The sequence below is a fragment of the Triturus cristatus genome, chromosome 4_1 (assembly GCF_964204655.1).
Source record: "Triturus cristatus chromosome 4_1, aTriCri1.1, whole genome shotgun sequence".
NCBI classification, from domain to species: Eukaryota; Metazoa; Chordata; class Amphibia; order Caudata; family Salamandridae; genus Triturus; species Triturus cristatus.
The window spans coordinates 1,042,622,162-1,042,649,194 of NC_140585.1; the positions used below are offsets into that span (position 1 = coordinate 1,042,622,162).

The 27,033-nt window shown below is 46.1% G+C and overlaps 1 protein-coding gene across 1 annotated transcript in view; it reads right to left on the reverse strand.

Moving 5' to 3' along the window:
- The window catches only part of CCDC146 (coiled-coil domain containing 146), a 1,030,007-nt gene that overhangs the window by 904,331 nt on the left and 98,643 nt on the right, over positions 1 to 27,033 (reverse strand). The window contains exon 2 of the mRNA XM_085654014.1: positions 22,953 to 23,133. Coding sequence (XP_085510140.1) covers positions 22,953 to 23,120 — 168 coding nt within the window. The 5' untranslated portion in view covers positions 23,121 to 23,133. The remainder of the gene's footprint in view (positions 1 to 22,952; positions 23,134 to 27,033) is intronic.

A 27,033-nucleotide genomic window follows, 5' to 3' on the forward strand; every position in this document is an offset into this window, starting at 1 on the left:
ATTGGGTCGAAGACGACGTCACAGAGACACGGCTCCGCTCGCGACTCCGCTGACGTCACCGGCTCAATGAGAAGACCTAGTCGGCGTGATGACGTCAGTTCCGCCCCTTTTTTCCGTGCCTTCGAGGCACACGGACAGACTGACAGCAATATATACATACACAGTATACACAGTACAAAATATGCATATCAACACACTCAGTGTGGAAAATAAATAAAGCACAAGAATCAACATAATGCTTTTGACAGTGATAAACACACTTGAAACCAATCAATAGAATTACAGGCATAGAAAAACCGGTATAGAAGGATGGACAACGGGGAGGCGGGTGGGTCAGTGAGGAATCCACAGGCAGATACTGTATCCACCAGAAAAAGCGTTACCGAAGGTAAGTAACTTGTTCTTCTGATGGATACATCTGCCAGTGGATTCCTCACCTTGTGAATAGATTCCACAGCAGTCCCCACTCCCGGAGGAGGGTGTCCACCCTTCTATACAAGAAAGTCCTTAAGGACGGAACGAGCAAAGTGTCCGTCCCTCCTCACCTCGGTGTCTAAGCAAAATGTTTTGCGAAGGTGTGGAGGGAGGCCCAAGTTGCCGCCCTACAAACATCCTCCAACGGAACCCCTCTAGCTAAGGCAGATGTGGAAGACTTTGCTCTGGTAGAATGAGCCCTCAAACCCTCCGGAGGCTCCTTACCAGCTAGGGAGTAGCAAATCTTGATGCACAAGACAATCCACCTGGAAAGGGTGCGCTTGTGCACCGCTCGACCTTTCCTGCAGCCAGCAAAGCCCACGAAGAGCTGGTCATCAACTTGGACGTCCTTTGTCCTGTCCAGGTAAAAGCTCACCGCCCTCTTAGGGTCCAAACGGTGAAGTCTCTCCTCCTCCTTGGAAGGGTGAGGGGGAGGATAGAAAGAAGGAAGGGTAATGGACTGCCCCAGATGGAAGGGAGTTACCACCTTAGGCAAAAACACAGCCCTGGTCCTGAGTACCATTCGTTCAGCATGTATGGTCAAGAATGGGGGTTTTGAACTTAGAGCTTGAAGCTCACTTACCCTCCTTGCCGAGGGGATTGCAACGAGGAAAACTGTCTTAAAGGACAACAGCCTCAAGGGACACTTGTGTAAGGACTCGAAGGGAGAACCCATAAGATAGGTTAGTACAAGGTTTAAGTCCCATTGAGGCACAATAAAGGGAGTAGGAGGAAACTTGTTTGTAAGGCCCTTTATAAAACGAAGAACAATAGGTGACAAACTGCGACGGCTGATCCGGCAAACAAAGGAAAGCCGATAGAGCCGATAAATATCCTTTCACAGTAGCCACAGCAAAGCCTTGCTGAGCAAGAGAAAGGGCAAACTGTAGAATATTAGACAGACAAGCCTTCAAGGGATCAATGGACCTCTCTCCGCACCAAAGCACAAATTTAGACCACCTATATGAGTATATAGATTTGGTGGAGTGTCGCCTGGCCGATAAAATAACATCCACCACATCTGGCGGGAGAGAGAAAGAATTCAGGTTGCCCCGTTCAATCTCCAGGCATGAAGGTGTAAGCTCTGGAGGTGGGGGTGATTGCTATTATACAAATCTGATGGACCTGAGCCCAGGACCATAGACGCAGGGCCTCTCTGCAGAGACAAAGAGACCCCACTCCTCCCTGTTTGTTTATATACCACATCGCGGTCGTGTTGTCCGTCAGGACTTGAACAGACTGACCGCGAAGGGAAGGAAGGAAGGCCTTGAGTGCCAAACGTATCGCCCGCAATTCCAGAAGGTTGATGTGAAGCAACCTTTCTTCTGGAGACCAAAGACCCTTGATCTCCAGATCCCCCAGATGGGCACCCCACCCTAAGGTGGATGCATCCGTTATCACTGTGGCCACCGATGGAGGTAGATGGAAGGGCTTTCCTTGGGACAGATTGCCCTCCACGCTCCACCAAGATAGATCCGCTGCAGCTTCTCTGGAGATCCTCACAGACTCCCTGAGATCCCCTTTGTGCTGATACCACTGCTTGCGGAGGCACCACTGGAGCGCCCTCATGTGCCAGCGTGCATGGTTGACCAACAGGATGCAGGAAGCAAACAGACCGAGCAGGCGAAGGACCTTCAGAACTGGAACGACCGCTCCGCTGTAAAATAAAGGAATCATTTCTTGTATGTCCAGAATCCTTTGAGGAGGAGGGAATGCTCGACACACAGTAGTGTCCAGTACCGCAACTATGAACAGGTTGCGCTGAGAGGGCACCAGGTGATATTTGGGTACGTTTATCGAAAAACCCAATTTGTACAACAGCCGAGTTGTATCCCACAGATGACGCAGCACCTTCTCTGGCGACTCCGCTTTTATCAGCCAGTCGTTCAAATAAGGGAAAACTGAAATCCCCGTCCTTCTGAGATGGGCTGCCACCACTGCCATCACCTTCGTGAAGACTCGAGGTGCTGAAGTAAGACCAAACGGTAGGACCGCAAACTGATAATGTTGCGACTCTACCGTGAAACGGAGATACTTTCTGTGTGACTTCAGGATGGGGATGTGAAAATACGCATCCTGCAAGTCGAGCGACACCATCCAGTCCTCCTGATTCAGCGCCTGAAGAACCTGCGCAAGGGTGAGCATCTTGAACTTCTCCTGTTTCAGGTAAAAATTCAAAATTCTGAGGTCCAATATCGGACGTAACCTGCCGTCCTTTTTCGGAATCAGGAAATACCTGGAGTAGCATCCCTGACCCCTTTCCTGCTCTGGAACCACCTCTATCGCACCTTTCTGAAACAACTTCAGGACTTCCTCCTGCAGGAGAAGACGGTGGTCCTCCAAGCAAGCCCCTTGGCAAGGAGGGTAATTTGGAGGGAATTCCCGAAAGGGAAGGGCGTACCCATTTTCTACAAGATCTAGAACCCAGAGATCTGTAGTTACAGATTCCCAATCTTGCAGAAAATGGGTAAGCCGGCCCCCCACAAGACCAGCATGATCCGGAATGTCGAATCTAGGGCTGCTTTGCAGTGGTGGGAGGGGCTGAGGAGGAGGAAGAGGAGGAGGAGAGCTGACGTGAGCCACGTGTGCGACCCCTAACTCTTCCTCTGTAACCTCTCGACGAGGAACCTTGCTGCTGCTGCTGCTGGGACGGTCTATAGGAGCGAAAAGTCGCCTTTCCAAAGCCCCTATATCTTTTAAAAACACCTCTCGGCTGGGATTGAAGGCCCAACGACCTAGCCGTAGCCTTACTCTCCTTGAAGCGTTCGAGAGCAGCATCCGCCTTCTTCCCGAACAAGCCAGACCCATCAAAAGGCAAGTCTAATAAGGTCAACTGCACATCCGAGGAAAATTCAGAGGACTTTAGCCATGCACCCCTCCTGGTGGCAACAGAAGACCCCATGACTCTGGCAACTGAGTCTGCCGTGTCCAGTCCACTCTGAATGACTGGTCGAGCAGCTGCCTGGGCATCAGTCAGAACTTCATTGAAGCCAGCCATATCCTCCTCCGACAGCTTTGGCGCAATCTTCTTTGCCGAATCCATCAGCGCATGGATATAGCGCCCCAATAAACATGTTGCATTCGTGGACTTGAGAGCCATGCTGGCTGATGAAGACCTTTTTGGCCGATTGGTCCACCTTTTTGGCCTCTCTGTCCCCTGGAACCTGAGGGAAGGCCCCCTTTGACCTTCCCGAACAAGCCGCCTGGACCACCAAGCTCTCAGGCGAAGGGTGCGAAGTCAGAAATTCAGGATCCCCTGGAGCCACTCTATATCTCCTTGCGACTGCCCTGGAGACCGCAGGAGCTGAAAAAGGCTTGCGCCATACCTCCAGCACAGGCTCCATAATAGCCTCATTAAAGGGTAAAAAAGGCTCCGAGACCGCTGTAGGTGAATGCAGCACCTCAGTAAGTAAATTAGGCCTGAACTCTGTGGACGGCAACTGTAGGTCCAACAACTCTGCAGCTTTTCTGATGACCGCATGATACGGCGCTGCATCTTTAGAGGGCTCATCCGATGGTGGAGTGATTTCCCACTCTGGAGACAAATCCAGTCCACTTGCCTCCTTCAAACACCTCATCAGATTCGACTAACTCAGCCTCTTCCAACAGAAAGCGTCTCTCATCCACCACTCCCCTTCCCTCCTGGAACGAATCCGCACCAGCGGCGTCGGCGGCGCCGTGTTCGAATCAGACGGCGCCGGCAGCGGCGTCGAACGCAGATTCGCTGGAGCAGCCGGCGTCAAACGAAGTCGAGTCGGCACCGGTAAAGAGGGAAGCGGCGTCGATGTTCTCGGCGCCGGTAGCTGCCAAGACGGCGTCGCCGGAAAGAATGGCATGAACGGAGCTTGAGGGTAGACCTGCGGCACTCCCAAATTGAAAGCCATCGGACACACAGGTGCACCAGAGGTATACATGGCCCTTGAAAACACCCCGTACATCGCATTTAGATAATGCGAGGGGTCTTGTCCTGGACCAGGAAATGCAGGATACTGGTCAGGCAACACCGGACTCGGGCCTGGCGGCGCTGACGGTGGAACAAGCGGCGTCACAGTCTCACCCAGAGCCTGAAGATCCTCACCCGGGGACGGAGCCGGAGAATCAGCTGGAGCCGGATATGGAACCGGCGTCGGGGACGATACCGGCACTGGAGATTCAGCCGGAGCCGGCGAAGTCACCGGAGAAGAAGGAGCTGGAGGCGAAGCCGGGACCGGAGAAGGAGACACTGACTCCCTCCGACGTCGAGTAGGCGACTTCGACTTCGGAGCCGAACCTTTGTCGGAGTGATGATGTGAAGAATGCCTCCTCTTTCTTATGCTTCTTACTTTTCGAAGCATGCCCCGAAGTCGACTTGGCCGCCGACCTCAACCTGGATCCAGACCTCCTCCTTCCTCTTTTTTCTTTCTTCTTTCTTCTTCATCCGAGCGATGAAGAGCTTCGCTTCTCTCTCCTTGAGAGCCCTCGAGCTCATCTTGCGGCAGCTGGAACAACCACCCACATCGTGGTCGGATGAAAGGCACCAAACACAGTCCTCGTGTGGGTCGGTAATAGACATGTGCTTGCCACATTCTCGGCAGGGATTGAAACCCGACTTCCTTGTCGACATTTTCGAAGAAAGACTGAGAATTCTCAGAATAAACACAAAGTAACAGGTAAAGTTACTAGTAACGATTCCCGAAATCCGTTGGCGTCGTCGGCGCGGAAAAAAGGGAACTGACGTCATCACGCCGACGAGGTCTTCTTATGGAGCCGGTGACGTCAGCGGAGTCGCGAGCGGAGCCGTGTCTCTGTGACATCGTCTTAGACCCCATCGGCGTGGACTGCTACAAAAGTTTCCGAATGTTGCTGGCACAGGGGATATTCACAAGGTGAGGAATCCACTGGCAGATGTATCCATCAGAATGCTGACTTTGTAAAAAGAGAATAATTGTACAATCTGTTCCAAGCTATTTATACGATCCACAATGCAGTCAAGCATTTGTAGTTCCGAGTAAGAATATAACAGACATTGTAGTATCTATAGCAATAAAGAATTATTTGATCATTCGGCTCAGATGATTTATCAGGTCACCATGGTAACGTGTACCCCTTTAATGGATAGGAGACACTACGTAGACATGGATTCACATCCCCAGCAATAAAGAATTAAATGAGCAGAGCTTGAAACATGCTTTACAGAAACAAATAATACACTCTGTGCTTGTAGACTTAGTAGCACAACTCTAGTGATAGAAGAACAAGCCGGGTGGCTGCAACAGAGTGAGCCTCAGACAAATGCTATTAAAAACTGAATACAACAGAGTGTCAAAATAGTATATGCTATAGTGATGAAAGTATAGGCCATATGATTGGGCAGAAGAGTGAGTCTCATGTGCAGCTCTGTTGGCGAGGTAATGAACAGCAATTAAAAAACGCCAAAGTCCCTAATTGGGAAAGCATATATACATTTACGGGCTGTCTTCCGTTGGAAATTAGCCATGGACCAAGGAGGGTGTCTGAGATTCATCGGAAATCCCCCCAGCAGATTAACAAGAAGCGAGGACTGCCCTTGGGATAAAGGCACCAGGAATAGAGATGGAAAAAAAGGCTCTCCAAGACCGAAAGGCAAAATGTAACCAGTGGGGGAAGGGTAGGTCTAAGGGGAAATGAAGGAGGAACTAAAGTACCTCTGCAAACGGAGCCAATGAGGAACAAAAACAAGACCACTCCGAGTAGGTTTCACTCCTTTTAACAAAGAATCCACGACCCCCCCCCCCCGAGACTCCCCACAACTCCACCCCTACCCCCCTGCACCAGCAGAAAGGAGGGCGGAGAACAGCATGAGGAAGGAGGGACAGGATCAGAAGAAGAGATAACGGGCGAGAGAGCAGGAGGGAAGTGGATAGGCAGGGAGAGGAAAACACATTCAGAGAGGGAGAAGAAATGAGCAGAGGAGGGACAGAAGGTATGGGGCAGGTGGACAGCAGAAAAAAGAAATACGGAAAGCAAGAAAAAAAATGATAGTCGCCGAGCAGTAAATAAGAAAAGGAATGGAGACAGCAAAATTAAATTACACACTGCGGAAAGGGAGAGAGAATGGAGGCAGGATGGACTAGACGAAATAAAGAAAAAGCAAGAGACAGACAGAGAGAACAAGCGTGTGGGCGGCGCTGCAAATTAAAACTAGCCCTGTGGGGGGGGGGTGGGGGGGGAGGGGGGGGGGGAGAGTTGTGAAAGACGCCATGAGGAAACAATCTCTCGGCATGCTGTGGTGGGAGCGGGGAAGCGCGTTCCAGGCGGGCGAGCGGACCCTTTGAAGTATGATGCCGAGGCTGTGGCTACACGTGCACGCGCCAGTGGGCTGAAGCGCTTCCCCAAACAGATTGCATGGCGGCACGATGCACGTGATTGTGCGCATGCTCGCCATGCAATCCACTTTTGGGAGCACTTTGAAATGCCCCTCTTACTAGAGTCTCGCATAGCGATTGCGTAAACGCAATAGCTAGGCGAGACCTAAAAACGAACTCATTAGCCTGATGCTTGGAGGAAAAATGCTCTTGGTGATACGGAGTGGTGTTTCAGGTAGTTTTCTTTTTGTTTCTTTCCTTTAATTTGTCCTTTTGCTTCCCAGGCTGCTTCAAATATTTAGAAACATTTCATGTGTTAATTTCCCTTGCTTTGGTTTCTTTGCATTGTATGATTAACGTGCAATTGTGATGTTGTAATTCAACTATTTTAATAGGCCCCACTGAATTACAGGTCTCCACCGAGGTGACCCGTATCTTTGTGTCAATAAAATGACAGTTTGACTATTCAAAGGAAGTTAGCAACTGCAAAGGGTAAAGTAGTCTGATTTGGTACAGTAGTAGCCTGAAATAAACAGAGTAATAAATGGAAAAAACGACTACAGTACGACTCCTATTAATATTATCCTCTGTTGAAGGATCAGTACCACTTCTCGAGCTGCTGTATATTCGTGCTTACCTACATTTTCCTGAGCAAGAGGATTAATGAATTAGCCACATATTTAACCTTTGCGTGCAACTATTGCACCCAATCTTTACTGATTTGTATTTGCCAAACAGACAGGAAGAAAATGGAGCATCCTAAATTGGTAGTTAATACTTCTCGCTACACTTAAAAGTTGCAAGGTTGACAGGTTTTAAACTATGACATCACCAGATAGAACTCTCTCTTCGAGAGCAAGGACGATGTGATTTTGATTCGCCATTTTAAAGGTCTTGCATCTCAGCAGTTAGTTCATATGCTTGAAAATAGTAGGAATGCAATTAGGTGCCTCAGTTGTTCTCCAAGTGTCAACATCACAACAGAGCGTAGAGTCAGAGAAAAAAATCCCAATAGGGAGCTAATTGTACCACCAAGAGGGTAAAGAGCCACAATGAATAAAAGCAAGAGTATAAAATAAAGAAAGTGCAAACAATCCAAATACATTTTCCTGAAAGATATGATCCAATTGGGTGTAACACTTGGAGATAATCTAGATAGCAACGTTTGCCTAACATTTGGAAATAACTCCACTTTGTTTCTATGCAAACCACATTTCAGAAAAATTAAATGACCTTTGGTTTACTGTGCTCACAGAATGCAAAGATGACATCCATCAGAAGTGCGTTTTAAACTTCAGTGACATTTAAGAACAAGAGAAAATCTATTCATTAATTTAATAGTTGGCTAATCCCCACTTGTACAAAGATCATTATATTACATCAAACCACAAGTGCCTTGTCATTAATGCAATTGCTAGATCCCCTTCAATATAATGTAAGTACAAGGATTCCTCTTTTGGAAAGGAGTTGGAAGAGAACCAGCTGGCAGATCGTAATCAAATACACCTATAAAAAAGAATGAGAGAGTGTCCTTGTGTGCACCGTCTTGCCTTTCCCAACACCTGAACACCTGACAAAGTGCTGATCATCTCTCCGATGAAATCTGTGCAATCAATATAAAAATGCAATGCCCTCTTAAAATCAAGGGGGTGCAGTCCTTCTCATCCTTTTAAGGATGAGGCGAGGGAAAGAATGCTGGCAGAGTGATAGACTGGCCAATGTGGAAGGGCATAACAACTTTGGGAATAAGGTCCGCACATGTTCAAAGCATTAACTTGTCTGGAAAGAAGGTGGTATGGACCGCATGCCAACGTGATGGTGATAAGAAGAACAAGTTACTTACCTTCGGTAACGCTTTTTCTGGTGGATACAGTATCTGCCTGTAGATTCCTCACCTTGTGAATATCCCCTGCGCCAGCAACATTCGGAAACTTTTGTAGCAGTCCACGCCGATGAGGTCGAAGACGACGTCACAGAGACACGGCTCCGCTCGCGACTCCGCTGACGTCATCGGCTTCATAAGAAGACCTCGTCGGCGTGATGACGTCAGTTCCGCCCTTTTTTCCGTGCCTTCTAGGCACACGGACAGACTGACAGCAATATATACACCGTACATAATATACAATTCCAACACACACAGTGTGGAGAATAGACAGAAAGGCAAAAGAGATAACACACTGCCTTTGATAGTAACAAATACATTTTGAAACACCATCATATACTTAAGGTATACAAGGGTGGACAACGGGGAGGCGCGTGGGTCAGTGAGGAATCCACTGGAAGATACTGTATCCACCAGAAAAAGCGTTACCAAAGGTAAGTTACTTGTTCTTCTGATGGATACATCTGCCAGTGGATTCCTCACCTTGTGAATAGATTCCCACAGCAGTCCCACTCCCGGAGGAGGGTGTCCACCCTTCTATACCAAAAAGTCCTGAAGGACGGAACGAGCAAAGTGTCCGTCCTTTCTCACCTCAGTGTCTAAGCAATAATGTTTTGCGAAAGTGTTGAGGGAGACCCAGGTTGCCACCCTACAAATGTCCTCCACAGGAACACCCCTAGACAAAGCAGAAGTGGAAGACTTCGCTCTAGTGGAATGGGCCCTTAAACCTTCTGGAGGTTCCTTACCAGCCAAAGAGTAGCATATCTTGATGCACAAGACAATCCATCTGGAAAGGGTGCGCTTGTGCACCGCTCGACCTTTCCTGCAGCCAACAAAGCCCACGAAGAGCTGGTCATCAACTCGGAAGTCTTTTGTCCTGTCCAGGTAGAAGCTCACCGCCCTCTTAGGGTCCAAGCGGTGAAGTCTCTCCTCCTCCTTGGAAGGGTGAGGGGGAGGATAGAAGGTAGGAAGGGTAATGGACTGCCATGATGGAAGGGAGTTACCACCTTACACAGAAATGCAGCCCTGGTCCTGAGTACCATTCTTTCAGCATGAATGGTCAAAAACGGGGGTTTTGAACTTAGAGCTTGAAGCTCACTTACCCTCCTTGCCGAGGTGATTGCAATGAGAAAAACCGTCTTAAAAGACAACAGTCTCAAATGACACTTGTGTAAGGGCTCTAAGGGAGAACCCATAAGATAAGTCAAGACAAGGTTTAAGTCCCATTGAGGCACAATAAAGGGAGTAGGAGGAAACCTGTTTGTAAGGCCCTTTAGAAATCATAGAACAATACGTGATTTGAACAATGACGGCTGATCTGGCAAGCAAAGGAAAGCCGACAAAGCCGATAATATCCCTTAACAATAGCCACAGCAAATCCTTGCTGAGCAAGAGAAAGGGCAAAATGCAGAATGTCAGATAAACGAGCCCTCAAAGGATCAATTGACTTCTCTCCACACCAGAGTACAAATTTAGACCACCTATAGGAATATATAGATTTGGTGGAATGACGTCTGGCAGACAAAATCACATCTTCCACATCAGGTGGGAGAGAAAAAGAATTCAGGTTGCCCCGTTCAATCTCCAGGCATGAAGGTGTAAGCTCTGGAGGTGGGGGTGTAGAACCTTGCCCTCCGATTGCGAGAGGAGGTCTGCCCTCAGAGGGAGACGGAGCGGAGGGCACGAAGAGAGGTGGAGAAGATCTGTGTACCACACCCTTCTTGGCCAATCCGGGGCGATCAATATGACTTGGGCCCGGCCTTGGCGAATCTTCCTCAGAACCCGAGGAATCAAGGGTATGGGAGGAAACGCGTAAAGGAGTCGTGAGCCCAAACTCAACTGAAACGCGTCCCCAAACACCCCCTGCATCGGAAACTGGAGACTGCAGAATGATGGGCAGTGCACGCTCTCGCGGGTGGTGAATAAATCTATCCGAGGAGTTCCCCACGTCCGAAAAACGTGACGAACCACCTCCAGATGGAGCCTCCACTCGTGGTCGGCGGAGAACTGCCGACAGACTGTCCGCACGTACATTCAACACCCCCGGCCAGATGATTTGCCATCAGACAAATCTGATGGTCCCGAGCCCAGGACCATAGACGCAGAGCCTCTTTGCAGAGACAATGCGACCCCACTCCTCCCCGCTTGTTGACATACCACATCACGGTAGTGTTATCCGTCAGGACTTGAACAGACTGACCGCGAAGGGAAGGGAGGAAGGCCTTGAGTGCCAAACGAATCGCCCGCAATTCCAGAAGGTTGATGTGAAACAACCTTTCCTCTGGAGACCAAAGACCTTTGATCTACAGATCCCCCAGATGTGCACCCCACCCTAAAGTGGATGCATCCGTTATCACTGTGGCCACCGATGGAGGTAGATGGAAGGACTTTCCTTGAGACAGATTGCGCTCCGCGCTCCACCAAGATAGATCCGCCGCAGCTTCTCTGGAGATCCTCACAGACTCCCTGAGATCTCCTTTGTGCTGATACCACTGCCTGCGGAGGCACCACTGGAGCGCCCTCATGTGCCAGCGTGCATGGTTGACCAACAGAATGCAGGAAGCAAACAGACCGAGCAGGCGAAGGACCTTCAGGACTGGAACGACTGCTCCATTGCAAAATAAATGAATCATTACCTGTATGTCGAGAATCCTTTGAGGAGGAGGGAATGCTCGACACACAGTAGAGTCCAGTACCGCACCTATGAACAGGTTGCACCGAGAGGGCACCAGGTGAGATTTGGGCACGTTTATCGAGAAGCCCAATTTGAACAACAGCTGAGTTGTATCCTGCAGATGATGTAGCACCTTCTCTGGCGACTCCGCTTTGATCAGCCAGTCGTCCAGATAGGGGAAAACGGAAATCCCCGACCTTCTGAGATGAGCTGCCACCACTGCCATCACCTTCGTAAAGACTCGGGGTGCAGTAGTAAGACCAAACTGAAGGACAGCAAACTGATAATGTTGCGATCCTACCATAAACCGGAGATACTTCCTATGCGACTTCAGGATGGGGATGTGGAAATACGCATCCTGCAAGTCGATCAACGCCATCCAGTCCTCCTGATTCAGCGCTTGAAGAACCTGCGCAAGGGTGAGCATCTTGAACTTCTCTTGCTTCAGATAAAGATTCAATATCCTGAGGTCTAATATCGGACGCAACCTGCCGTCCTTTTTCGGAATCAGGAAATACCGGGAGTAGCATCCCTGACCCCTCTCCTGCTCTGGAACCACCTCTATCGCACCTTTCTGTAGTAACTTCAGGACTTCCTCCTGGAGGAGAAGACGGTGGCTCTCTGAGCAAACCCCTTGACAAGGAGGGTAATTTGGAGGGAATTCCCGAAAGGGAAGGGCGTACCCATTTTTTACAAGATCTAGAACCCAAAGATCTGTAGTAACAGATTCCCAATCTTGTAGAAAATGGGTAAGCCGGCCCCCCACAGGACCAGCATGATCCAGAATGGCGGATCTAGGGCTGCTTTGCGGTGGTGGGAGGGGCTGAGGAAGAGGAAGAGGAGGAGGAGGAGAGCTGACGGCCACGTGTGCGACCCCTGATTCTGCCTCTGTATCCCTTATACAGAGAGCCTTGCTGCTGTTGCTGTTGGGTCTGCCTGTGGGAACGAAAGGATGCCCTTCCGAAACCCCTGTATCTCTTAAACGATCCCCTTGACTGGGATTGAAGGCCCAACGACTTAGCCATAGCCTTGCTCTCCTTAAAACGTTCAAGAGCAGCATCTGCCTTTTTGCCAAATAAACCAGAGCCATCAAATGGCAAGTCCAACAGTGTCGACTGTACATCCGGGGAAAACTCAGAAGACTTCAGCCACGCACCCCTCCTAGTGGCAACAGAAGACCCCATGACCCTTGCCACTGAATCCACCGTGTCCAGCCCACTTTGGATCACCTGGTGTGCTGCTGCCTGGGCATCCGTCAAGATCTCATTAAAACCAACCCTATCCTCCTCAGATAGTTTTGGTGCCAGTTTCTTCAGAGTCCATGAGCGCATGAATATAGCGTCCCAAAACGCAAGTGGCATTTGTTGATTTTAGTGCCATGCTGGCCGATGAAAAGACCTTTTTGGCTGACTAGTCCAGCTTTTTAGCCTCTGTCCCCCGAAACCTGAGGAAAAGCACCCTTGGATTTTCCTGAACAAGCATCCTGAACCACCCTCTCAGGCGACGGATGCGATGTCAAGAACTCAGGGTCCCCTGGAGCTGCCCTATACCTCCTAGCAACCGTCTTAGAGACTGCGGGACTTACGCCACACCTCCAACACAGGATCAATAATGGCCTAATAATAAAAGGCAACAACGGCTCTGAAACTGTAGTAGGAGAATGCAATACTTCAGTCAGAATATTCGATTTGAATTCAGTAGTAGGCAACCGAAGATCTAACAGTTCTGCAGCCTTCCTGATGACTGCATGATATGGAGCCACATCCTTCGAGGGTTCATCGGAAGGTGGAGTAGTTTCCCACTCTGGAGACCAATCCAATCCACTAGCCTCTTTAAGCTCCTCAAAAACTTCGTCAGACTCCACCAGCTCACCTTATTCTGCTTCTTCCAAAAGGTACCTTCGCTCATCAAGCACCCTTTGAGCTCCCCTCCTGGAACGGATTCGCACAAGCGGCGCCGTGTTCGACGGCGCCGGTGCCGGTGCCGGCGTTGAACGTGGATTCACAGGAGCAGCCGGCGTCGAACGAGGTCGAGCCGGCGCCGGTGAAGAAGGGAGCGGCGTCGGTGTCCTCGGCGCCGGTAGATGCCAAGACGGCGTAGCCGGAAAAAATGGCATGACAGGGGCCTGTGGATATACTTGAGGCACCCCCATATTTAAGGCCATTGGACCCATCAGACCCAAAGGTGCACCAGTGCTGTACATGGCTCTCGAAAATACCCCGTATATAGCAGTTAAATAATGCGAGGGGTCCTGACCTGGTCCAGGGAACGCAGAGTACTGATCAGGCATCACCGGACTCGGGCCAACCGGCGCCGACGGTGGAATTAGAGGCATCATAGGCTCACTCGGTGCTTGAAGCTCTTCCGCCGGAGACGAACCCGGGTCCGGAGATGGAACCGGAGCCGGGGATGTATCCGGAGCCGGTGAAGCCACTGGGGAAGAAGGACCAGCAGGCGAATCCGGAACGGGTGATGGAGACACAGAGTCCTTACGGCGTCAAGCAGGCGACTTCGACTTCGGAGCCGAACTCTTGTCAGAGTGACGTCGAGAAGAATGTCTCCTCTTCTTTTTGTGCTTCTTGGATCTTGAAGCATGCCCCGAAGTAGACTTCGACGCCGACCTCTATCGCGACCTCGTTCTCGACTTCCTTCTTCCTCTCTTCTCCTTTTTCATCCTTGCGATGAAGAGTTTCGCCTCCCTTTCCTTGAGAGCCTTAGAGCTCATCTTGCGACAGCAAGAGCAACCATTCATATCATGATCAGATGATAAACACCATACACAGTCGTCATGTGGATCCGTGATCGACCCGTTTCCCACATTCGTGACACGGCTTGAAGCCAGATTTCTTTGTCGACATTTTTTCAAAAAAAGAAACAGAGAAATCCAGTAGAAATACATAGTAACAGTGAAGCTACAGATAGTGGTTCCCGAAATCCGTTGGCGTCGACGGCGCGGAAAAAAGGGAACTAACGTCATCACGCGGACGAGGTCTTCTTATGGAGCCGGTGACGTCAGCGGAGTCGCGAGCGGAGCCGTGTCTCTGTGACGTCGTCTTCGACCTCATCGACTGCTACAAAAGATTCCGAATGTTGCTGGCGCAGGGGATATTCACAAGGTGAGGAATCCACTGGCAGATGTATCCATCAGAAAGACTTATCAAGAGCCTTAAATAGCAGCTTTGCAGGGGCTCAAAGGGTGTGTACATAAGAAATGTGGGGACCAGGTTCAGGTCCTTCTGAGACATCACAAATAGTTTTTTATAGAATGCAATCAGTAACTTTAAAAAAGCGCTAATTGAACTGGTGAACACAAAGGCTGAGAGGGGTGAAAGAACCATTCGCAGTACCTACAGCAAAAGTTTGCTGAGCTACGTACAGACCAAACAAATTAACAAGCAAGAGTTTGAGTCCTGGTCCCGGATTTCTTTCGGGTGCATAGAACACACTTGTTGCACATTTTCAAATTATGCCCAGAGTCCAAGCACCAAAAACACACCTGTGTATCCGCTATTGACATTTGTTTCCTGCAGTCATTGTATGGGTTTATACCTGTTGATTCAGTGAGGACACACTTCACTATCACACTTCGCTCAGAATTATGAAATAATCACAAGATCCACAAACTTGTGAGCAGAGCTCCGGATCTGCACCTGAAGGCGTGGAAATAAAGAAACTGACATCACTGTGCAGGGATATCACCTACATACATCTCTGCTTCGTTACTTCCAGGGCTAGTTATGATCCCATTGACATCTTGCATCTCTAGGGTCATCTTCTACTGCCCAGGATATCCCTGTGGTAAACTGCACGGAACAGGTGCCAAATGGAAGTAGTGGCTCTGTTGTTGGGCTATTTGTCGCCTATGGCTTGATTACTGCATCTACAAGTGCTTCCTTATGGAGTGTTAATGCTTTGTTTATATTTTATAAACTACTCTTTTTGTGCAGAAAGGCCAATGTATTTTAAAAGACCAATGTCTTGCCATTCTTGCTTTTGAATATCATCGGCTGCAGCAGAGGGCATGGTCATTCGAGCCTCCAGAGATCTGGTCGATCTCTCTTGGTAAGAACATGGACACACTTAATCGTTTTCTCCATAGGGTTCTGCTTGGCTTCAAAGACTGTTGAATTAGTAACATGAGCTGTAAAGCACATCGCTAAGGGAAAAGAACCTTTGCACACTTAGTTATATTTAGACCTTCCTCATGACAACGGAACATTACCTGTTTTGAATTGTATATGTACTTTAAGGTATAGCAAGATAAAGTCAGTAGCCTTTCCTGGGCCGCAATCTACAATAGTCTTGCTAATTTCATATTCGATTGGCGATATGGCTTCTTGAGCAGTCCCTTTAGTCCAGTCGGGCAATCCAATCCTTTATAATTGGAAAAATGTTATTGATGTATTTGAGAAATTGATTGATAATCATGCAGCAACCCTCTCTGCAGAAAGGAAGTTGCTAGACTTAAGGCAAGGAAATAACGACTTGGTTACCTATTTAACTCAATTCAATCAATGGTCGCTGAAACAGCCAGGTCAGAGGAAAAGAGGTTTGCCATCTTTTATCAGGATCTGAAAGATGACCTAAAGGACATATTAGCCCAGATTGATCCCAATACCTGTTTAGAACCGATAAATGTAATCAATGATTTGCTGAACAAAAAAGTGATTTAAATCATGTCAATTGCCAAGAACCAACTTTCAACAACATTAGGAGCACAACTACGGCATCAGCCTCTCAAAGAGAACCAGTGGAGATTGGGTCAGTAAGATCAATTCTGACTAAGGAAGAAAAAGAACTAGGATGTCAAAGTGGCCAGCGTCTGTATTGTGGCAAAAAAGACTGTCAAAAATAAAATCTTTCTCATTCAAAGGATTTTCTAACAAATCAGTTAGTGCAGTGGATATCAGTGCAGAAAACTAGAAAGCTTCAGTTGGAAAGAAGGGAACTTCTTGAGCTGCTGGGGAATCCCTCACTCAGTCATGCTGTTAGGAAAGAATCCATACACTTTATGATCAAGATGGATTTAAAGCAGGTGGATGGGAAAAGATACTAAGCAGTCCTAATTGACTTCCGGGCATCAGTAAACTTTATAGACTCTGTAATGGTTAAACGCCTGCAAATTCATTGTTTCACCAAACACAGCCCAAGATAGTTCAGGCTTTTGGCCTCATGGCCAATAACTTTGCTAATCTCAGAATCAACTGTAGAATTGGAAAGTCAGACCTGAAAACATGGTGAAAAACTGCCACATTGTATTGTATAATTTTAATAATTCATAAAATCTGTTCATAGGTATGAGCGGCAGTAAACGTATGGCGGATGCCACAAATACCTATGAACAGATTTTTGAAGGATTGAAAGAACCCAAGTACTCTAGAGACTTACTCTAAAAGTTAATCCTAACTGCATGGTTGCCACGTATCAAAAGAAAGTTTGGAATAATTGCACTGCTCTAGGTCCCACTTAAATTGTGTCAATATGTTGAAGGAAGGTCTCCTTACGGTTAGAAGGAAAACCTTCTCTTCCTCAGATAAGATATTACTGTCATGGTAACAGGTAAGGTTCCCTTTTTACCCGGAATCAAAATATGTACAAAGACGGGTTTTCTTAAAGCAAAACCTTTTCTTGTGTTATTGGGTTAGGCTTACCAGAGACTGTAAAAGCCACACTTGTTAAACTTTTGAAGAAGTACTCAACACAATGTGCTGCTGTAGAAAGCGATTTATTCAGGGCGGTGTTCAGGATGATTAGCAGAATCCTCCGTAAGAGATTGAACAGCCCTTGTGGTTATAAGATGCTGAGATCCGATCCTTATCTACCAAGTCTTGACATGTATCCTTTGAGCTGAAATGTTGAATGGACATGACCAGCACAGGGGTTGGGGATAGGACTTCTGGTGTAATATGCTACCCATTGTTCTATGGGCAATGAAAAGTATAGGACTCTGTTTTATTTTATGAAACGTAAATGAAATGTGTTACGAAAAAGACTCCTTGGTAAGAAAATAGAAAATCATTTCTGGAAAAAAAATGTCAGCGATGTGAATTTACCACTTTAACCAGGTATTCCAGTTCAGTACTAGTTTGCAAGTCAGAAAGCTGAGCTGGTAAAGAATCTCGACAACTGCCGGAACTAATAAAGAAGTCTGCAATTCCAGCCTACCTTAGGAAAGGCCTGCCTGGTGTCCTATCGAATATTTAAACCTCAGAATAAAACTGAAATAAACATTTACTGCCAAGGTTGGTACTGTTCTGACGCGGTAGCAGAACATGGGCTTTAGAAATGCAGATGCTCTTTAATTTTACACTGCTTTGAGTTGTATTTAGTAAATTAGCAGAGGCATGAAACACATTATATCATGACCTTCACCCCAGAGAACCCGACAATAAAACTTCAAGCTGGCAACCACGTTTGAAAACAGGTGAGTTTAGAAAGGCATTTTAAAAGGCAAATTAGGTCTTACGAATAGGAGAAAGCTTTCTCTTTGTGGAGTCACTAAAGAAACCATGTTTGAGTTTTGGTGTTTCCTGCCCTGGATCTGACTGTTCTGATCTGCCCTGAAGCCACAGGCTCTTCAGACATTTTAGTGGGACAGTACTCATTGGATTCTTCTGAAACCCTGGTTGTAATGTCCCCACAGCAGTTTTGACTTCATGGCTGACAAAATGCCCCAGTGGCAGCATGGGGAATTTGTAGAAAGACCCTGTTGGTTCTTAGGGTATGATTTTTAGGGCGCACTCAAAGTTTCTTCTTGGTTCTTGATGTAGTTTTTTAAAAATGATTCTAATTATATCTATAATTGCTTCGTTTTCTTTTACTCTGTCTAGTCTGTAATTAATCTTGGCAAATGCCTCTATTGTAATATTAAACCCAGTGAACATGTGTTCAATATTTGGGAGCAGTTTATATAAATGGCTGGCTCTCCTCACAAACTGATCTTAGGGCTGGCTGTATTTCGCTGCACGGAGCTTTCAATTTCTTTTGTCTCCATAGCAAAAATGTAAAGTTTGATTTGCAGTTCTTGTTTTGCTTCCAGTGTGTTTTGCTTGTATGTTGCATCAATAATGATTCCTCTATACCCTCATCATAGGCAAACACTAAAAATGCAGGTGCATGTCAGAAGCACTTTGGACTGAAAACCGATCAACATACTGACAATACTATTCATATTTGTAAAGCACCAACCACCATTGGTATGGCATCATAGAATGAACTTAAAATTGCTGGTACAAGTAGATTTAGCCTGAATCTCACTGAGTTTCTTACTCTCTCTCTCAGGTAAAACAACTGATGTTCCTAAAACCCGTTACTAGTACTGTGTCTATTTCCTTGGGTCCAATTACAGATCAATACGCCTTCCTACTGAGCCCTACCTCTCTGGCGAGCCATTTTCTGTTAGCAGAAAACAAAAAATTGTTTTGGATGCGAAGTGAAAGTGAATGCTAGAGTAAATGTGTCTTCTCAAGAAATATCGGATGTTTTAACGCAAGTACCTTCAATGTACACTGTATTTTGCCCACAAACACCTTTAACACTCAATTGAACCCACTAAAGAAGCTCTCCTGCTCACCACATTCCCTGCCCCGTTTTGAGATAGAGGCAGGATTTCACAATGTTACTGCTATGATTTCCACTGTTTCTATCTACTCTACTCATCAAAAAGCTTTGAAAAAAATATATTGCTTTGGGCAGCAAAGGTTGGAGCCATTAATGGTCATACCTTACCCAGTTTTCATGTTGTACTGAACTCATCCCCCATTCTTTCAAGCATTTTACCCACAGCCACCTGCTTTACTGTTTATGATTTATGTTTTGCACTGTCTCTATTTGTACACACACTGAGAGCAAGTTTATTTTCACATTTTCACTCAGCACATCAAATGAAGTTGGCTCTGCTTCCACCGGGATATACAGAGTCCCCTTCTGCTTTGCTTTACCCCGGGCTGAGAATGTGGCTATATAACATTGCAAAAAATATATATTCTGCCTCAACAGTTTCCATTCTCCGGTAAACACTGCCTGGCCATTCAGAATACCTAAAGCCTGCCTCAGTCAGCAACCAGTCGATTGGGTTCAAGTGAAGGACCATTAGTGAAAGTCATTGCTTCAGACCAGGCGGTAAAGTGAATTGCAGATTCTGCTCATCACCAACACCACCATCAAGTCTTAACCCCTTCAGCGCTGCGCGGATTCCCCCGCGGTGCTGAAGGGTTCTAGCGCGGGCGTGGTCATGACGGAACGGTTCCGTCATGAGCACAGCTCAACCGATGCTCATGACGGAACCGTTCCGTCATGAGCATCGAAGGGGTTAAGGACTGCCTTCCTTGACCCATGCATAGCATTGAAAGCAGAGCAGAGAGATGTTGGACCTGCTGACAGAGGAGCTCTGTGCTCCGCAGGTGCATCACAAAGACACATTGAAGATGCAAATTCTGACAACTGCCCAAGGCAATGGCCTGCACCTCTGGTAGTGGAAGGCCTCCCAGCTACCCAAGTACTCGTTGAGTCAAGGTGGCACTCTTCAGAGAAAGCCTATTTGGTTGGTTCATCATGTTCATGTGTCAGAAAGGGATGGAGGTGGGTTTGACGAAGTCAACTGTACAAAGTCTACTGTTGTGTCTAGAAAAAAAAAATCCATCTACAAAAAGAGAACGTTTCTCAGCGGCACCTCTTCCGCTAAGGCGGAAGAGCGTCACCCCACTGCTTTGCAGCAGTGGAAAAAAGGAAAAATTAAATGATATTAAAAGGTAATCATTTTATTTTTCAGTGCGGAAGCCAGTTTTGGTGAAGGACTTGGCTGTCATCACAGCCAGCAGGGCGAGGAGTGGTTGATGCACTTAAGTGCGCATGACAATTTGGCCGGCCGTCATGGGCCAGGCAAATAGTCATGCTCACTTAGCATGTTCTCCACCGGGCTGTATTGCACAGCCTGGGTGGAGAACATGCACAGGCTCTCAGTCCCTGTCTGAGTGCCGAACCCCAGCGCTCAGACCAATCACGATGCTGATGTCATGCTGTTGACAGCAGTGCCATGATTGGCTTAGGGGAGCCTGTGTGCTTCCTGCTTCTGGGAGGAGAGATGGCAGCCGAGCAGAGGAGGTAAGTTATTTTTTTTTTCTTTCACTCCCCGCCCTGCCAACCCTGTCCCGTACCAGCCGCCACTGACTTCTTCCCTGCAGATTCTGTATCAGTATAAGAATGACCTCAACCTTTCCTAATGGTCACATTCTTTCTTCCACTGGTGTGTTTACCCAAAGTGGTGTCTCTGATTGAACCTGGGCATACTATGTTTGTAGCAAATGGGCCTATTCATTTATTCCAGTGGCAACAGATCAGAACTGGAGACACTGGGTCTAGATAAAGTGATGCCCCTCCTATACAGCACCCCGGTTGCAGCCCACCTCTCACAGTGGTACGAGGGTGGTGTTCCTCTGTTCGCGGGGGCACTCAGATTTACTGGATGGGATAGGAGGCTGACCTACCAGACTCCATTATGGTCCATTCGTTGGCTGCATCACACTTCAAATTTGCAGAGCTTTGGCCATTGGGACAAAATTGGGATTGAAACCCTGGAGGATGTGTGGGCAGGCCCCATATGAACACTTTTGAGGACCTACAGGTGTAATTCTAACTGCCTCACATCCAATTCCACAAATACTTACAATTCAAACACACGCTGGTACCTTACCCATCGGAGCCTTTGGAGCTACCGGAATTTAGCCCAAACGAGGCCCACGTTGACGCTAGGTGATGCTAGATGCTCTAGGTCGTATATACATTTCTAAGCTGTACTATTCACTAGCAAATAATTCACCTGAACGCTTCTCATTCCTGAGACTGAAATGGATGGGATGTTTGGGACCTCTGGAGAATGTTGACTGGAAGGAAACAGGGATGACTTCACAAGAAATGGGATGGGCTATAGATGGGGTGGAGGGTGGTTACTATAAGATACAGTTTTTGTGTGCCTGCCAGTTTGAACACACAAAAACAATAAAAACTGTTATATAAAACATTTTTGCAAGTATTGTACTGAACCAAAACACTTGCCTATCACTTTTCTAACAATCCCCATGTTAGGATAAAAAAAAGAAAATCCTACACTGGCACGGCCTTAAAACCTATGGACCAAAGGTAAATAGCACTACCTTGTGTAAGACAAAGGTGCACGTGATCCTTGGCTTAGGCAAAGGAACGCAACAAGGTTAGCAAAAAGAGACCTAATTACGAATCTTTACAAGCTATTTCATATTATTTTTATTATCTGGTTTACAGAGTGCTATACCAGACTTTCTCAGCAATCTGAAGGGAAAAAGGGAAGTACGACAAAGTTCATATGCATGATGAGTTCCTGCTAACCCAGGTGCCTTTCTCAAGAACAAATTAGGATTGAGGTCATGGGTACTCTATACATACCTGCTCCTTAACCCTTTCTAGTGCTCTTATCCTGCCTGCTTCTACATGCACTATTACTAACATGCATAAAATATGCAAGTAATAATCCAGAGTACAGTTCAGTCAGGCAGCATTTATGTTGACTTAAAGCATTACAGTAGCAGTATTGGGTGCCCCCTTACATGTTTAAGCCCATCTTCGAGTTCGCCTGGATTAAAACCATAGGCCACAACACATCACACTGAACAACATAGTGCATAGTGAGGGGACCATTCAAACGGAGACAAAATCGTCTGCAAGAGCAGAGGTATCTGACAATTACAAGCTATAATGGAAATCATAGTTTGTAGTGCCAAGCCGAGATACATAATTAACCATTGTGCACGGAATTGGGACTAGTGTACCAAAAGACACTTAAAACTTGCGATCTTTGTCCACTGTTTGGCCCACCAAAGGGGTCCAGCATTTGAATGCTGAGTTTCAATGAAAGGTCAAAACATTATAACGACAACCATACATGTACATATTCACCCGTGATGCTTTTGAGGTGTTAGAGTTACAAACATTAAACCACATAGATATATCGGGCCAAAACATCCGCTCTTGTTTTTGCTCGCTCGGGATACTCAAGACCCTATATGTTCATATGCACCCATGAGGCTATTATGGCGCTGGTGTCGCAAATTACAACAAACCAAATCTATCATACCAAAGCATTTCCCCATGTGTTTGCTTGTTCAGGCTACTCAAGAAACTGAAACTACGCTCTATAGCTTGCTCTATAATGGCTGGCCATGAGACTGACTTTCAAGCCTGAAAAGATGTACAGGACTCAACCAGTACAAATCATATGGGTCACATTAACTGCAGCAACTCCTGATTAATTACTGTGCATAACGTACATATATGTGCATTGTCCAAAAATACGTCCATGTGAATATCGCGGAAAACCACAAAGAGCCTACTGGTAATATTTCAGAACCTACTCTGAATGCTGATTTTTGAAGGGTCACTGATTTCTATATGGGGGCCTCGCTATAACCACACATCGGTACTGGCTGTTGTTTGTTAACATTAGATCAACAACTTTATTAACAAGCTGACACAGCAATTTCTGTAAATTTAATTCAGCTGAATATAAAGAAATACATCACTTTTGTGTGCAACTCAGTATCTCTTTCAATATTCACAACTGACTTACCTCATCCAGACATTTAAAGGCAGGGCTTGCAGAGACATCTTTGAGTCCCTCTGCGTTAATATTAAATGTTGGAGCAACTGCGTACAGAGGCTTCTCCTCAAACTCCTCCTCCTCCTCCTCCTCCTCTGAGTCACTGGAATGAGAACTGCCATTGTCCACACTGGGCATCTTGCACAATAGGCTGTTAAGGAAAATCTAAGTTTGAATTAAGGATTTCTATAACAGATGCGTGCTATAAAAACATGAACATGGAAGCACTATCATTTTAATTCGAATTTCAAATGTTTTCACATATGCATATCAACAACAAAAAGAGAAATTGAAAAATCCCTTATAGGGTACCACACACCACTATAGTAGGCTTGAACTTAATACAGAACCGGTTGTCATGCAGATTTGTGAAGATTATTAAATAGTATTCTAGTGACGTCAACATTTGAAGCATTTATAAAAGTCAAATTCAATTTTGACCAGAAGCAGACTTTGGAAATTTAAATTACTTATGAAAAATAAAATTAAGTTGCCTCGAGGAAGCAATGAAAAAGTTGCAAAACGTGTTGCCATATTAGAGAAGTCAGACATAACTGTGAACTTAAAACTTGTGAAGATGTCATCGTCTTTCTTTGAAATTGAGACGATGAGCTGCACCCATTATGTATTTTTTTGCTCGTTAGTATTTCATGGTTTCCAGTGTCCTAGGTAATGTGTTCAAAATGTTTAGTGTATTGACAGGATTCTATCTATTCCTTCCACTGCAGGTACTAAACTGGGTCCTTTACCAGCTACTTCCACCACAAACGTTCTTACCACCAATGGGAGGCGCATTCACCCCACAGACATACAAAATCATATGAAAACTACACAATAATTCCACAGACCACTTATAACCTTATCTACCCTCCATTCAGGCGAACTATCCCCCAGTGGTCTATTCACTGCCCAGTGAGAATAGCGGGCACGAAACTCCTGAAAACCATTCCACTCCAAACCTTAAGCACGTGTGACATCAATATTTTTGCCAAATCATTTGAAGTCTGTCTTCATTTCAGGTACTGAGAATTGGTAAGCATGTGCAAAGCTACTGAGTTTTATATTAAATAAAACAGCTATACTGTATGCCGGAAAAACCTTGTCAGGATGGGAAGTCATTTCAGTATTTTCAGCAGGATTCTAAGCAGAATCCATATTGGGCAATGTGAGGACAATAATGCCCCATTGGTGCCTAGCTTCTAGTTCCATGATTTATCAGCGCCGGGACGCCCCGTTGGGGCAGCTGTTGCGCTTTACAAAATACACAAATAAATAAATAAATGCACACTTACGATTTTGAAATGGTGCTGCTGCGGATTTGCCTCCGTGAAGTCATTAAGCAAAACATATTGGAACAAAGTTTGGGGTAACCAGAGTTTTTATACATTTTCTGTCTCTACCAGACAATTACAATGAGTGATTTTGACACCATTTCAGGGTATTTTACCATTTTGAATAATGGGATTAAAAGTCATTATTGTGAGTTATAAGAAAACGATTTACTAGAGGAAAAGGAAGATTAATTTAGGCTTTTTATGGAGCCCTCGCTCCATCTAACACCCCTCTGCTATATGCAACAGTACTGAATTGAGGAAATATTTGCACAATTATACAAAATGCTGGTTAGTCCCAACCCCTCCCCAACACCTCTCTGCACCACTTTAATATTTTTTGTTGCTTTTGTGTTAAGGAAAATATGAACTGAAAGGCGTTAAAATATGAGAACCAACAAGAAAACAAGCTCATCTTGAACGTCTTGATTAACTGCAGAAATCTATGGAATATTTCAATATTCCCATTTACTGCTTCTGACTTGGGGGCAGTAGCCATTTTTAATGGCATTATTGATCATATAAAGCTACAGAGGATTTTGAACAAAGTGCATTCAATACACAACCTTTTCACCTCAGACAAACCTATACATGTTAAACATACACCAGATACGAATTTGTAATTATGAGTGAATTATTTGCTTTTCACTAGAAGGTGCACGCATTTCTAAGTGTGCTTTCATTAACTGTGTTGAACTTTATACTCTAGCGCAGTTAGGTATTGATTTCTGGTAAGGTGCCTCAGAATGGAAGTGACCTGGTCATCATTTCTTTTACTTTACTGCTGATGCCCCAGGGGCAGACCTGGTAACTAGTGCCACTATTGAACCTCCTTTTCCAGCCTCACTTGCTCCCTTATGACTTCATACTTGTCAAGGACAGAGTGCGATGATGTTTGCCATCTTGAGTGCCCAAGAAAAGGGCGACTCTTCCAAGTTGCAACAGTGCCACCTGTGGTGTCTTGGGCCACTAGGCCCACATGTTGCATGAATGACTACACTGACACAGTGGTGGGGTACTGGAACTGGCCCAGGGCACGTGCGCCCAGCCTGCCCCTTTTATATGAAGGGTCACCTGACTGGTGACGCCTGTGATGGGTGGGTGTTCAGAGGGGGTACAACAGGAAGCTGAACACTAGAACGTGTCCAGCAGGACACTACACCACCAAGCACTTTAAATGCACATGAATGGTGAAATGGGTCTCTAAAGACACTCCTAGTTAGGAGGAAAAAACAAAGAGCAGACAAATCCTTGGCAACATTGGTATATTCTCGATTGTAGATGAAGAATGATGGAGGAGTTGATAAGCAATGCACCAACACTACCCAAAGACAGGATAGAGAAAAAGCATGGCATATGGTCATTCAGGCAAGACAACAAGAGAAGACAAAAGGGAGTATAAATCATGGACTAAATCATGCAATAGGGCGACGAAAAAAAGGAAACTGGAGCATTGTAATACCTCTATCTCTTATATTCAATCGAGGAAGAAAATGACATCACAAGAAAACAGGTTGGCCCCATTTTGGAATAAGGAACTGTGTGACCATCTAGGACAGGAATGTATTTAATGCTAGCATTGCCTACATTTTCAGGAGAATTGAGTTTTCTAAAAACGGAAAAAGAATATTTGGTTTAACATCCTTCCTATCCTCTACTGCTCTTGACCTTCCCATGTAGACCCTTCAGCATGGTGCTCCACACTGCACTTGGAAGAATCTCATGCCATCAGGGAGACTGTCTGGCCGCTGCAAACATGGAAATGGTGTAAGTGCAAGAACCAAAGAGGAGCTGCCTTCTCTGTTGATGCAGGACTAAAGCATGCTTCTGACTCTGGCGACAACAGCAGTGCACGTGCTTGCAAGTGCTATACCAGAGCTCTTTTTGTTCACACATTTATACAGGTCAGTTTCTTGAAATTACAACTACGTAAGTAAGGGAGTTAGGTATTTGTAAGGGCGCCTAAGTATCATTCTCCATGGGTTCCCTCCATACCAGCTGTCAGGGCTTAACAGACCTGATGATCACACTTCTAGCGAAACGTGTGTACAGTGTAATCAACGAGATACTTCTTACGACTTTACAGCCACATATGTATGGGCAGTTAAACATGAGAGTGACAACACACATCTTTCACCCTATGATAACTAGAACTTGCACCAATTGACTATTAGTGGGCTCCAAACTGTGAAGTATCAATCAGGTGAGGCTGTGAAGTGATGCTTTGGAAGCTCCTCTAAGATTAGTGCAGGTAACCCGGACATGAAGTCAGAATACTGACCAGGAATAAAGTCCTTGCTGGGCAAAACAAGTAAATTAGACAATAAAATACCTTTGATGTACTCAAGGCGTATCAAACACATCCGAAGAGTTTCTCTATAGGAGAAGTCCAGAGTAACTTGGATACCTGCAACTCTTTCATTGAGAAGGCTCTGGTGTGTGTGGACTTCCTCCTTATAAATGTAGAGTGCGACCATTAGTTCTGATATGCTGCAGCTATTGGTTCTACCTGGCTGCTTCCTGGTCCCATATGAGATTGGGTTCGAAATTTGCATGTGCTAAAGCCACATGGGTACATGGTGTGAACTTTGGCACTGGGACACAGACACGTCAAACTCCTGGTAGATTGTCTATTTGACTCCCAAGTTCTTCTCACCCATAACCCAACCATTCCGCTAGGTACTGCAGTGTCCAACCCCCAGTAGCAAAAACCCATTATA